Source organism: Eptesicus fuscus, chromosome 12 (assembly GCF_027574615.1).
Source record: "Eptesicus fuscus isolate TK198812 chromosome 12, DD_ASM_mEF_20220401, whole genome shotgun sequence".
In the NCBI taxonomy this organism is placed as follows: Eukaryota; Metazoa; Chordata; class Mammalia; order Chiroptera; family Vespertilionidae; genus Eptesicus; species Eptesicus fuscus.
In genome coordinates this window covers 93,350,882-93,365,070 of record NC_072484.1, presented here as the reverse complement: position 1 = coordinate 93,365,070, position 14,189 = coordinate 93,350,882, and the positions used below count along the sequence as shown (strand labels likewise).

At 55.3% G+C, this 14,189-nt stretch overlaps 1 protein-coding gene across 2 annotated transcripts in view; it reads right to left on the bottom strand.

The window, feature by feature from the left end:
• Position 1: 1 nt before the first annotated feature.
• NPC1 (NPC intracellular cholesterol transporter 1) overlaps positions 2–14,189 on the bottom strand; it is a 39,574-nt gene continuing 25,386 nt past the window's right edge. For both annotated transcript variants that reach the window (XM_054724521.1, XM_054724522.1), the window contains 15 exons: positions 13,983–14,085; positions 11,357–11,546; positions 10,737–10,919; positions 9,901–10,015; positions 8,238–8,365; positions 8,011–8,148; positions 6,811–6,900; positions 6,212–6,402; positions 5,825–5,940; positions 5,094–5,223; positions 3,844–4,044; positions 2,943–3,174; positions 2,244–2,357; positions 1,393–1,555; positions 2–544 (listed from right to left, as the gene is read on the bottom strand). In XM_054724521.1, the coding sequence (XP_054580496.1) occupies positions 465–544; positions 1,393–1,555; positions 2,244–2,357; positions 2,943–3,174; positions 3,844–4,044; positions 5,094–5,223; positions 5,825–5,940; positions 6,212–6,402; positions 6,811–6,900; positions 8,011–8,148; positions 8,238–8,365; positions 9,901–10,015; positions 10,737–10,919; positions 11,357–11,546; positions 13,983–14,085 (2,174 nt within the window). In that variant the 3' untranslated portion in view covers positions 2–464. The remainder of the gene's footprint in view (positions 545–1,392; positions 1,556–2,243; positions 2,358–2,942; positions 3,175–3,843; positions 4,045–5,093; positions 5,224–5,824; positions 5,941–6,211; positions 6,403–6,810; positions 6,901–8,010; positions 8,149–8,237; positions 8,366–9,900; positions 10,016–10,736; positions 10,920–11,356; positions 11,547–13,982; positions 14,086–14,189) is intronic.

Genomic DNA, 14,189 nt, shown 5'->3' with positions numbered 1-14,189 from the left:
GTTTTTATATATATAAAAATATGTATAAAGTTAATTTATTGCATTAATAAAGCTCTTTAAACTACAAAAGACTATAATAAAGTGTACCTGCAACATCCTCAAATGTTACTAAAAATGCGGTGGGATCTGTGTGCTGGCTCACTCCTCAAAAAGGAGCAGCATCGCACTGACTGGACTTCAGAAGGGCCAGGGAGCCGAGCGCCTCCACAGTGTCTGTCCAGTGTCAACCCCTCGCTGAGAGTCGGGTTTCATGCTGGGAGAACTGGAGACGCGTCCAGGGCTGCCTCCACGGTTAGTAACACACATTCCTGAGTGGACAGGCGCGTGGCCAGAGTGGCTGCCGTTCGACCCATCGCCAGAGTCTGGTGACGTCCAGTGTTCAACTTAACCTGCAACGCAGCTCCTTCCACCGGGGCACTGACCGACCCGCAGACACAGTTCCAGGTCCCCAGCCCCGTGAGGGGCTAGAAACTGAGCTGCTCTCTCTCTGTGCCTCTGCACCGCTGCTGCGTGGCCAGGCTTTTGGCTTTATTTACGGATGGTCCTGGGAAGCAGAAAGAAGCTGTGTCATTTCTAAGGAGGTTTCTCCATCTATTTCAATGCTTCAACTTGGTTACAAACATATAAACTAGGTCGGGAACCTTTCTCTGCCAAGGGCCATTTGGAGATTTGTAACATCATTCGTGGGCCATACAAAATTTCAACTTAATATTTAAATGTGTATTATTTTTATTTCAGAGAGAGGGAGGGAGGGAAACATCAATCTGCTAGGGATCAAGCCCACAACCCAGGCATGTGCCCTGACTGGGAGTCGAACTGTGACCTCCTGGTTCATAGGTCGATGCTCAACCACTGAGCCACGCTGGCTGGCTTGGTCAAACGACTAACTCGCCCCTAATGCCTTGGCAGAGCCAGACCAACCGACCGCACAGGCCTTAGACGGCCCTTGTGCCGGACATTCCCCATCCCTGCTATCAATCAAGCACATCCGTCCTGTTCTTTCAACCATGAGTCGTCATGGCAGCCCCAGAGCATCCTCAGGACAGGTGCAAGCGAGGGGACGGCAGAGGCCTGCTGCGGGAACAGAGCCGGGGGCACGGCTCGGCCGTGTGGCCACGCGTCTCGGTGGAGGAGGCGCTGCCTGGGCCGACATTCAAACTCGTTCCCAGCCGGCCCTCGGCCTGTTCAGCAGCCAGGCCGGCCGTCCAGGCAGTGTTGGCCGTGCACTAATGAGGAGCTGGGACGTGGGCGTCTTCTCATGAGACCTCCCTCAGTCCTGCTTGTAAATGACCCATCAGTACAAGTCAAATACTTCAAAGCTGCTTCAAGGCAGCACGTCTCCTGTGGTCACACGCTTCCTCCACCCACCCACTCACAGGTTAGACAGCTCACCGATGTAGCTGAGGAGGACCGGAAGGAAGATCAACCCGTGCGTGGCTCCCAGTAACACCATAGCTAAGTACATCCTGAAGTAAAATATCTGGAAAATTTGAGACTTGGCAAAGGCCAACACCACAATCCCTCCAAATTTTGTAAGTGTGATTCCACTGAATACCTAAAAGAGAGACGGTGTTAGAACTGCTCTAATCCCCTATCATAAGTGAACATTTCCTAATACAGGGACTTCTTAGTAGTCAAGGTCAAAAGTCATGGGGGCCTGAACCCCAGCTTTCAGCCTGCGATGACCACTGCCCCCAAGGCCTAAGTACATTATGTTCAACTTAAAATTGTTGTATGTACTGCTTGTGACCCTGGAACAAAGGCAATGGTACAAGGGTAAAAGCTGTTTCTGCATAGACACTATTCATACATTTCTTTATATTCTCAGGTGGAGACCAGGTTAAGTATAAAATGGTTATTATAAAACAAGGTTTGTGTTACTAGATAACAGTCCTTCTTCAGTAACAAGTGGTTGGTTGGTTGAACCAGGATATGGGGTGAGAGTCTGCAGACACAAGGACAGACCGCTCACTGGGCCCTGCTGCCCGCCCCTCACTGGCCTGGGTTCGTGGCAAAGGCTCCTGCTCGCTCACATCCACCCTGTTCTTCCTGCTTTGGCCACACGGCCGCCCCACGAGCTCTCACCCACAGGAACATGGTAAAGAAGCCCGGGGTACAGCTATTTCATGAACTGTCTGAAACCTTGTCACCCAGGAGCTGCTGCTAAGCAGAGGATGCCCATTCCCTCCCGAGCCCTGGCTGGCCGAGCGGCTCAGTCCACACCGATCCCCCGCGTTACTCACGGAGCTGCCCATGTGGGAGAGCGCCTCCTCTGCCCGCGCCACGCGGCTCCCCTTGGCGCTCACTGTGAAGGCCCTGGTGATGTGGGCGCAGAACTCCACCGAGATGCCGCAGCTCTGGAAGGAAGTGCCTCCTTTACGACCCGCCTTTTCTGGCCGAAACCACAGGCAGCCACCCCTTCCCAGGGCACCCTGGGGGAGGGCCCCAAGAATCCACGTGGACGAGCCCCGAGAAGCCCCGTGACACCAGCCTGGATGCACTGGGCACTGGTGGGCCCTCGGGGAGGCGCCCAGCACCCGGATCATACAGCATGTCTGCTTGTCTCAGGGGAAGCCGGCACCTGAAGAACATGGACTGCTGCTACTTTCTGTTAATACCAGCTTGAACGCTCCCAGCGTCAAGACTAATTAATTATTAACTGTGGGAAGCAAAAGGTATTGGTCAGAGAATTCCACCAGGGAGGGGGCAATATTTCTAAATAAAAAGTGACCTTGTTGCTGTCATTAGGCTACATGTTTTCGCAAACCCCACAGAATAATAAAGGCAGAATATCTGCCACACTAGACCGTGACATCACACTTCACTGGTGCACGTGACGTCCAGTCCCACTCACATGCCTGCGGCCCACCTCCACGTGCAGAGAGATGAGAGCTGGGCCGTCTCTCCTGGAAACGGGTCCCAGGAAGTGACCCAGGACTCACCATGACCAGGTTGACCAGGGAGACCGCGTTCAGGCTGATGCCCCACAGCCACATGACGCCAAACATGTTGACCAGGATCATGGCGATGGTGACGCACATGATCACCGCAGACCACAGCTCGCAGCCCAGCAGCACCACAGTCACCAGGAAGATGGCCCCCAGGGACACGCAGAGGTTGAAGACGGTGTCCTCTACGATGGTCAGGTACTGCTCGTAGAAGACGTAGAACACACTGGGGGGCGGGGGAGACCATCAGCCGTCCTCCCTGGAAGCTCCACCCCCTCCTGCCGCCATGCCACCCCAGGAGCAGGCGGCAGAGCCGTGCAGAACACCCCCGGGCTAGCAGGACTCGGGACAGCAACGCAGCGGGCCTGCGATGACCACTGCCCCCACGGCCTAACAATGACCCTATGCCTGTCCTTTATATAAGGTTTTTGTTCATCCCAGCCTACCCTGCTTTGCAGGTTTACAAAGACTATTCCAGGGTATTTTGAAAACACAAGTGCTGCTCTATCCCGAGAATTACCTCAGGCCAATGGGCCTGTGCAGGGCTGGAGGAGAGCTGGTTTTCTGCCAAGGTCACAGCTCTTCCCAGGAATTAGGACATCTCTTCTGAGAACATGTCCCAGAAAAACACCTGTCCCCTGCCGGACAGGTCAGCGCCGTCCCCTGCCATACAGGTGAGGGCCATCCCCTGCCATACAGGTGAGGGCCGTCCCCTGCCATACAGGTGAGGGCCATCCCCTGCCATACAGGTGAGGGCCGTCCCCTGCCGGACAGGTGAGGGCCGTCCCCTGCCGGACAGGTCAGCGCCGTCCCCTGCCGGACTGGTCAGCGCCGTCCCCTGCCGGACAGGTGTGGCCCGTCCCTAGGACACCCCATGTGTACCAGCCACACCCACCTGTATGGAAACACGCGGTAGTTGCTTCCTCCCTGGCTCATGGTCTGGGAGATGTTGCCAGCAATGAGCCGGGCCTTTCTCATGGCGTCGATGAAGTCGGCAGAGGTCTGGAGCACCGTGTGGTAGGTCATGAAGTAGGTGGCGCCCACACCGGTGTCATTGCCCAGGATGTTAACGGCCGACCCGTAGGCAGCATGGCCCCTGAGAGAAGGCAGTGGTGTCAGAAGGACCGAGCCCCGCACGCCGCAGAGTGCGCGCAGGCACAGGAGAGTCGCTGGCCGGGCGCAGGCTGGCTGGCTCTGCCTCAGCGACAGGGCAGCCCTCTGGCTTCTCCCCACTCTGGCTGGTTGGTGCACAGCTGCTCCTGCTTCTCATCTGGCTCTGCTCGCAGCCAATGCGTTTTCCTATGAGTCTGCTCAGCAAGGATGTGAAACAGGAAGTGGGGAAGGAAGGCCGTGGAGTGAGCCCACGTGGGGTCGACCTGCAGAGTGGCCTTGCCATGCACGGCCCGGAACCGTCAGCAGAGTCCCTGCCTTTGGGCGCAGTTTCGTCTCTCACGATTCTGCCGACTCACGGCCGCACGAAGCTGGGGAACTAAGGTGGTGGTGCCGGGCAGGACACAGACTCAGTCTGCACACAGACCCAGATGCAAGGTCCATTTCCACTTCATTCCCACAGAGCCTGGTACAGGCCTCGAAACAGACATGCTATCCGTGACTAACGTGTGAGGGGACTCGGGACTAATCTATTTCTAGGAGAAAACAGGACGTCCAGGGCCTACCTGACACGCATCCTCTCCTAAGAAAGCTTCCGAGCCGCCCTCCCGCTCCCCCGTGACCCCCATCTCCAGGCCAGATGTCCTGCTTCTGTGGAGACTGCGGCCTGGCTGCAGGCACAGGCTGGGGAGCAGCACAGTGGGGCCCAAACCATCTAAGCCTTAGCCTAGGATGACCTCACCCGAGCAGACGCTGGCCCCTGTGCCCACGGACACAGAACAGACCACTCCCTTCTGCCCACGGACCAGCAGGAGGGCCGGGCAGAGACGCCCAAGGAGCAAGTGCCCAGCCAGGATGCCGTCAGCTGGAGACAGAGAGGAGCTCCCTGGAAAGGTGTTTTGGGGTGTCTTTCTCTCCCAGAGGTCAGGAACAGGTGAGGAGGGGTGGAAAGAGGGCCTCTCCCACTGTTGCTCCCCCACCCTCCCCGAGTTTTCTGTGCAAACAGGTGGGTGCACATCCGCGGGGCTCACTTACCCTTTGCCACACTTGGGGTTCGGGTTGTCGGAGAGGAACATGGGCAGGAACTTCATGAAGTCTCCCCCCTGGGGCCGCTGTTTGCCCTCGGGAGTCAGAGGCCTGCAGCGGATGCAGCCAGGGTCGGCCACTAGCAGAACCGTGGGAAGAGCCAAGGAGAAGAGAATGGGTCTCCAGATTGCACTTTAGAACATTTATGAGAGCCTTTTCCTGAATCCTTTTCCTTATCCAGAAGCTCAAGCTCCTGTGAGCTTCACAGTCGGACGCATTTGACTGAGGTGCCACCTCCACCTTGGCTATAACACGTCCTTCCCTGCGTGAAGGACACGTGTCCTGCGTGAAGGACGGCCTCATGGGTATCACAGAGCCAGGGCTCCCGTGTCTTTATCAGGGAAACTCTGGGACGACCTCAACTCTCAGGGACCACAGGGCAGCCACAGGGCGCTAACAGGAAAGCTCGTGAGCAGCGGTGTCGTCGGGAAAAAGACGAGAAACCCCAACTCGAAACCCAGAGCTCCTGACTCAGGCCTGGCTCAGCCTGCAGCCCGGGGGAGGGGGGCGGGGGGGGCGGGGGAGCGGGGAGTGCAGGCCGAGGCCGCACTGAGAGTGAGAGACTGAGGAGGGGAGAAGACCCAGTGCAGGCGGGCAATGCACGAATGGAGGTGAGTGCCAAGCGGTTTTCACGTCAGCGTGCTTTTCAGAACAGCAGGACCGACTCGGGGGCGACGTACCTGAGGCGTTACAGAACTGCCCGGAGCCACTGTGGACCCGGCAGCACGAGGACTGCGGCTTGACCCAGTCAAAGTAGTCATCGATCCAGGACGAGGGGGCGAAGCCGATCCGGGTGCTGTGGGGAGAGGAGCATGACCGCCCGCCCGGGAGCCCCAGCCCGGCCCTGCTCGTGACACCCAGGTCCTGGCTGCACTCAACGCTGCTGCCGGGCAAAAGGACACTGCCCTTCATGGAACCCTGCGCCCCAGGCGGTACGGTACGCTAGTCCTCTAAAGGCTTTGCTCAGGGAAGGCTCGCTTCAGCATACATTCTGAGCCCTAATTTCCCGGGAAAATCTCTTTTCGGGGAGAACTTTCAGACGGGCAGCCCAGGGGACGGGTACTGACTAGGCGTCCAGCTCGGCCGCGTCGAACAGCTGCTGCACCAGCGAGTCGTTGTTGCAGCCCATGCCCCCGCACACCAGGTTCTGCCCCTCCAGGGACCTGTAGTCCAGTCCCTCCTCCACCACGAAGTAGACGGGCGGGCCTGCGTGCAGGAACTGGCTGAGGGACCTGAAATAGTCCGTCACGTAGGAGTCCTGCAAGAAGAGGCAGCAGGATAGAGTGTGGACGTGCTGAGGGTGTCTGATGAGGTGAGGTGACGCAGGCCAGGAGGTGTGGAGGTTCCTGGCCAAGACGCCACCGCCCAGTCAGGACTCCCTGCACAGCTGGTCCCATTCCCACCCTCCTGTGCTTGGTGCACCCCGCAGGTCCCGCGGTCAGGGGGCACCTCACAGGGTCAGCCTGGCTGCTCGCACTGTGGCTGTGCCCAGCACTGTCTGAGCTCAGAGGGCCAGGCCCCACCCGCAGAGCCTGTGGCAGCTGAGGTCACAGGAGGCCCCATCAGCACTTGCAGGCACAGCAGGCATTAACCTGAAACATCTGTGTGCATGTTTGGAAAATGTATTCACCCCTGGCTGAATAAGCTAGAATAAAAGGCATCTTACTTCTGGCATCGAAAGAGACTGATCCAATCCAATTTCCACCTTGTTCAGGACGGCGATGCTGAAGGAGAGAACGCCCACAAACACTGCCATCTGGAATGTCACAAGGAGCTGAATAAGCCTCCGCACACAGAACACCAGTCTTCCCAAACTGGACAGCAAGCTTGAACGGCACACCCAGCACACGGAGAACGGGGCGTGGCCGAGTTCAGGGCGTCTAGAGGCGGCCCACCTGGCTCACGGGCGGCCCCTCTGTGCACGCAGGGACACGGGGAAGTGCTGAGCCTCTCGTAACAAACCAGGGAAACTGAGTCTCTACCACCAGCCAGTTCCGTGGATTAAATGAGGAAAATCTAGGCATGACCTAGGCGTTAGCCAGCACCTGACACCAGTGCTCAGTATGCCACGGCTGCTCTGACTTCCACCGACACTGGGAGCTGATGTTCTCTTAGTGGAGCAGCGACAGACAGTAGCTGGGGCCACAAAGCGTACAGAAACGATAAAAGCTCTGCTGGTCGCGAGGACCAGAGATCGAGGTGCTGCGGGGGGAAGGAGGGACGACACTTAGGGGGCAGCACGGGAGACCCCTGGTCACGGATCTTCACTGCGTGGCAGGTACGTGAATCTTCACGTGGGATAAAAGGACAAGAAGCAGACCCGCCCTCTATGCCCAGTCGAAGTCCTGGTTTTGAGGCTGAACTACAACTACGTGAGACGAAGGAGTAACTGGGTGAAGGGAATCTGGGCCCCTCTACCTTGCAACTTAATCGGTAATTATTCCAAAATAAAAACTCAAAAGCTCTTGCTTACATTGACAGCAAAAAAATAGCTAAAAACATTTACAGCCTGGCCAGCGCGGCTCAGCAGTTGAGCATCGACCTATGAACCAGGAGGTCAGGGTTAGATTCCCAGTCAGGGCACATACCCAGGTTGCAGGCTCGATCCTCAGTAGGGAGAGTGCAGGAGGCAGCCGATTGATGATTCTCTCTCATCATTGATGCCTCTCTCTTTCCCGCTCCCTTCCTCTATGAAATCGATAAAAACATATTTAAAAAAATAAACAATAAACATTTACTCATACGTATTTGTCCGTATCAGCTTTGTTTCTGCACACGCAGCTGACAACTGTCGGATCCCCACGTGTGCCGTTCTTAGGAGGCACGGGACAGAGTCTGTGCGGGAGAAAACAGGAAGGAAACCCACCACGATCGGCCGCATCCAGGCCTTGAGCAGCAGCGGGGAGTAGGCGTCTCGGAAGAAGCGGAACAAGCAGCTCTCGGAGGCCTGGAGGCCGGTGCCATCCTCGCCGCGGACACAGCACAGGATGTCCAGCCGGTTGTTCTGAGGGACGAAGGGAGCCAAGGTCATGCCCTCCAGGACTTCAGACTCCACACGCAGGTGAAACAGGCTGCATTCTGGTAACAACTCACCTCCTGACGCTTCGCATCCAGCCCCAGGAGACTCACGAAGCAGGTGATCTGGAGCAGGAAGTCGATGAGGACGGCCATCCCGGCAAACAGCGAGAAGGTGTGCACAGCGGGCATCACCGACAGGGCTCCTGCGGGAGGCGGGTGGGAGGGAGGCGGCCGTCACTGCCACTCACAGCAGAGGGCGCTGGCGCGTCGCACGCTCTGGGGTCCATAGAACGCGAGGAGCTGCTCCCCTCCCCCCACCCCCCAGAGGGTGCTGCGTCTCTGGAGGGTGCCCCAGAGCTGAGAAGAGGCTGTAAGCCTGGAGTTGTTCAAGATGCTGTCAGCATCAGAACCACCTGGGAGTTAAAAATGTAGGTTCCTGGGCTCGGCCCCATCCTGCTTAACCAAGACAGTGGGACTTCAACCCAACTCCCGTGTATTTAATAGGCTCTCTGAGCAAATGTAGGCACATCAAAACTTGAGAACCACTGGACAGGCCATTTCTTACTGTGCCCTCCCTGCCCCCGTGAGAGGGACACGTTCCTTCTGCTGTCACACCATCGCTCAGCGTAGTCACAGCCACAGGAGGGAGCTCCACGCCCAAGCTGGGCTCCCTCTCACTGAAAGCCGGCAGCTCCGGGCCACGTGAGCCCGCGTGGCCCACACTCTGTGAACCCGTCTCCCAGTGTAAAGCGCTTGAACGTAAATGAGGAGCCCACGTTTAACAGGGAGAGTCTGCTTCCCAGTGCTGCTGAGGATAGCCTGGACCGCAGCACCGGCCAGCACCACACACTGGCAGGACAGGACGTGGGCTCCGACATGCCCTGCAGCCCCCACCATGTCCCCCCAGCGTCCGCCTGAGGTGCAGCAGCTGCTACTACCCTCCCACTCGCCTGGGCTTCTCGCCCTCGAGGTGAGGGGAACTAGCTGCTTTGCACCTGCACCGAGAGGAGTGCAGGCCGCAGGGCTCAGGGCGCAGGGCTCCATGGGAACGCAAACCACAGCTGGTGTGTCCGTGCTGGGGCTGCCCCGGCGAGGCTCCTGCTCGGCCCGGGAAGACCTGGTGGCCCGCAGGCATGTGTGGCTGTGTCTTCCCTGACTTCTGGGCGAGCCTGACCGGCCTCCTCTTCAGAGGATGAGCCGGTTTTCTCACTACACGCCAGAGGCGGGCAGAGACTCGGCCCCAGGACGGGCTGATTTCCCCAGGAGGAAGGACTATGAAAGTGCTGGTTCTGTTCCAGCTCCTTGGGCTGAGGAAAGACCCGAGAACCCAGCTTATCACCACGCTGGTCCCGTGAGCGGCGTGCACAGGACGACTGCCCAGAGAACAGTGCACGCGCCTGCAGCTGCTGCCTGCGGTTTGGAGCTGCTTGGAGGGCTGTTTTGAGGAGCCTGTGGCTGTGCGAGAAGCTATTTTCAAATACCAACATCTGCTGTGGGTGCCAAACAGGGGGAATGGTGGGGCGGGGGGGGGGGGGCAGGCACCTGGCCCCTGAGACAGACACTGCCTGGAAGACTGCAGAAGGAAGATACTGGCTAGCTGACACCAGGACCTGCCCCACGCTCTCCCGCGTCCACGAGGGCACCTCCCAGTTCAGTGCAGCTTCAGCAGGAAAAGCAGTGGGCACGTCACACCAGGCTCCTCCCCACAGCGCAGTCGGCAGAACTCGAGAGCGATTACCTAAGAAGAAGGCCACCGTCTCGGAGAAGGACGACAGGAACATGCTGGGGGCCACGTCTCCCAGGACCCGGCCCAGCTGCTGGTCCAGGGTCTCTCCTTGAAGACGTTCATCTCTCTTTAAAAAAATTAAGCACACAACATGAACATTTCTCAGGCACAACGCCACCTCTTTGCTTCTGTGTTAACAGTAAAGAAAAACGGTTAGTGGCATCTACGGATTGAATGTCATCCCTGGTGGGGGACACGGCAGGTCTCCAGCGATTCGTTCAGGATGTTCCTGACCCTGGGCTAGGTGACAGGCGAGGCTCCAGCACAGGCTGGGTCACTTCTGAGGAAAATACATGGGGTGCAGGCTGCAGGCGGCCGGTCACGAAATGCCGTGCCACTTACGGGCCACTGAGTCCCACGCAGGGAAGGCGACGGACAAGGGCGGGGCCAGGTGAGAACAGTGATGGAGACGGTTTCTACCCTGGCAGGTCCTGTACTGACCTGCAGTCCTGAGTGGCACCTCTGACAATCTTTCCTTCTACACTATGCGGAGAACCATTTTCATAGCACTTGTACCCAAAATATTCTCCACAGCCCGTTAGCCCTTTGTGCATGTGTAGAAGGTGTCCCCAAAAATGCATGCACACACTTTATAAATTATAAAGGCAGGGTTTTAAAAAATTCACTTCATTTTCAAACGTCATAGAATCAGCTGTTAAAGTGTGTAGGACACTCTGTACTGAACATGTTTAAAATCAGATTCTCGCTTGATCACTCCAACCAAAGAGGGGTGAGCGCTCATGGAGCGCGCCCGTCAGCTGCCACGCTCTGTGAGACGGGAGACGCACCTGGTAGGTCTGGACCAGAATGAAGATGTTGTCCACCCCGACGGCCAGCACCAGGAAGGGGATGACCTCGATCACAATGAGGGTGAGGGGGACCCCGACGTAGCTGAAGATGCCCAGCGAGCAGGCCACCGAGCTCAGCACGATAAAGATGCCTGCGATGCCCAGGGAGACCTTGGAATCCACCTGAGATGCAACAAAGACACGCCGGCCGTCAGCGCGCCCTGTCCGACCTGCCACTCCAGTCCACCAGCCACACGGGACGGCCCATCTGGAGCTAAAAGCTCAACTCGCAATTTGAGAAAAAATAAGAAAAACTGTCTAGGTGTTACTAAAGAAGTTATATGATGAGCTTCCATTCGTAGGTGATAAGGAGACAAATTAGAAACACTTGGACCATGTGAAATAAATTTTAAGTTGAAGATAAACCAAAAAAGTTGGAACTGAGGAAAATAAATGCAGGGAATAGGGACTGTTACCTACAACTAAAAAAGCACAGGGGAATGTGAGGCAGGTTTGAACATGGTAAATTAAGATTAACTAGCGGCAAAAAGAGGGCCTAGGCTGCACCCTCCACTCCTAACAACACAGACACCCACACCCCCGCCCCACGAGGCCCTCACCAGGAGCCTGCTGCAGCTCCGGATGTGCCCCAGGGCCAGGGAGATGTACAGAAACATGACGGCATAGCTGGTCACCACGGTGGCGATGTCACTTTCACTCTCACGGTTCAATTCATCTTCGATACTTCGCTCAGCAGTGAAGGAAATGGTGAGATTTGGGTTCTTGTAGTTTTTCACAAAATTAATGAACCTAAAAAGTACAAAGAATTTTATATTTTTAGTTAAAACTGAGTGAAAGCAAAGTGAGGGACTTCTTCCCAACTTTTAAAACAAGTTTTTTTATTTTTATTTATTAACTTTTTCAGAGAGGAAAAGAGAGACTGACTTGTTGTTCCACTTATTCACACCCTTGTGGGTAGATTCCTGTATGAGCCCTGAGGATTGAACCCTGGCATATGGGGACGAGTGAGAACCCCGGCACTCTCCCAGCTTCTGTGACAAAAAGCCACTCTTACGGAGCCTTATCTGCATTCAGATCTTCTCTGCTGGAGACGGGAGGGAGGCGTGCCAGACATGCTGAGTTTTCTGCCATTTAAATCGGTTTGGAACAAGTTCAGAAATCAGTTCCTGGTCTCATTCTGTTTTACTAAAATGATTTCAAAGTGAAGTACTGTGCACTGTGATGAAGATACATGCTCGTGCGGTAGAATTTAAAAGCTGATCTACAGGTTAAAGCAGCCCTAACAGAGCCCTGGCTGACTCCTTTGCAGGATGGTAAGTTGATTCTAAAATTCCCAGGGAATCGCAGGGTCCCAGAAGAGCTAAACCTGCTATTTCAAGACCAAACCGTAGGGTCTGCATGTCCTGACTTCAAACTCATCACAAAACGAGAGTGAACAGGAGTGTGCTGCCTGCACAGGCTACATTCAGAGTGAAGGAGCAGAACCAGAGTCCACTTACTTTTCAACAGAGAAGCAAACAGCAGAAAAGAGTAACTTTTTCAGCAAATGGTCCGGGACAACTGGATAGCCACATGCAAGAGAAAGTTGAACCTTTACCTCACACCATATCCAAAAATGAACTCGAAAGGTCCAAAGACCGAATGTGAGAGCTAAAACAATAAAACTCTGAGAAAAGCACAGACATAAATCTCCACGTCCTGGGATCAGGTTTCCTAGCCATGACACAAAAAGTATGAGCAACAAAAGAAAAAATGGATAAATTGGACTTCATCAAAGTTAGAAACTGTTGTGTCTCAGAGGACACCATCAAGAAAGCAAAAAAACCAAAGACAAAAAATGAGAGGAAATGCTTGGAAATCATGTATCTGATAAGGGACTTGTAGACTATATAAGAATTCTTATACTTCAATAATAAAAATACAAATGACCAGCTAAAAAAAGGATAAAGAATATGAGTACACAGCTCTGAGGCAGCAATGCAGATGGCAGTGAGAGCGTGAAGAGATGCGGGAAGTCCTCAGTCACCAGGAAACCACATCAAAGCTGCAGTGAGACCTCCCGTCTCATCCACAGTCAGCAGTGACAGGTGCTGACAAGCACGGGGAACTTGAAACCGCCACACACTGCGGTGGGAATGCAAAATGGTGCAGTCACTTTGGAAAACAGCCTGGCAGTTCCTCAAAGAGTGACCATGTGACCCACCCATCCTAATCGTAGTACACACCCAAGAGAAATAAAAAGTCCCCACAGAAACTGGTGTACAAATGTCTACAGCAGCGTTATTCACAACAGTCACAAGGCAGCAACCGCCCGCCTGCCTCGGCGGGTGAATGGATACCAGAACCCGCTATGTCCACGGAATGGACCGTCACTCGGCCGCAGGAAGGAAAGAAGGACCGGCACGTGCCACAACCTGGATTAACCTTGACAACATTTTGCTACATGGAAGATGCCAGACACAGAATATCACACATATGATTCCATTCACATAAACAAGTCCAGGATAGGAAAATGCATGGAGACAGAAAGCAGTTAGTGGCTGCACAGGCTGGGAGGTGGGAGGACGAGAGGGTGGGGGATGGTTGCTAAAGGTGCGGGCTGCGTTCTGATGTAAAGAACGTCCTACCTCTGGCTGTGGCGATGGCTGCACATCACCTGTGACTATTCGAGCACTACTGAACTGAGTGCTCTCACTAAGGGAGTGAAATGCATGGTGAATGGATCACGTCTCAATACAGCGGTTGCTTAGAAGAATGCACTGGATGAGAGGATGGAGTGAGTCACAGCCCAGCCTCCTCGTGTCGCCCGTTCCCTGGAGGCTGCAGACACGGTGACACCGTCCTGGACAGCTTTCTGGGCGCGGGCAGCATGGGCAGCCTACGCTTACTTACACGTGCCGACCGCGCGTTTTATTTAGTGCATCTTGAAGCACTTGTCACCTGTCCTCAATGACTGCGACGTTCTCTACGGTCCGGATCCCTTCCTAGTAATGCACATCCAGCCCGCTCCCCGTTTGTGCTGTTAGGACAGGATGAAGGGAAGTTCTGCAGGTACGCTCTTGTGCAGGAGGTCTGTTCATACCATGTTTTGGGTACATTCACTCCCAGATCTCACTGGTAACGAGTGGAAAGACAGCACTCGGATCGGGTGCGGTTAGTTTCGCGGAGGAGGCCCAGGTGGTCTCTGCTGGTGCCCAGCTTCCCACAAGCCCTGCGAGCACTCACTCTCTTTCCCAGGCCAGGGCCCGCTGGAGCTTCTCCGAGTCATTGTAGTAATTATTGACAGGAAAGGTCATCACCAGGGCGGTGGCGTTATTGTAGTTCTGATCTAGAAAGGAAACATGGCATCGACAAGGTTACAAGCTGGCAGAAAAGTGAGTAAGTGCAAGGGGCAGGGAGAGGACAGCTGACGACTTCTCCCGGCTGCAGACT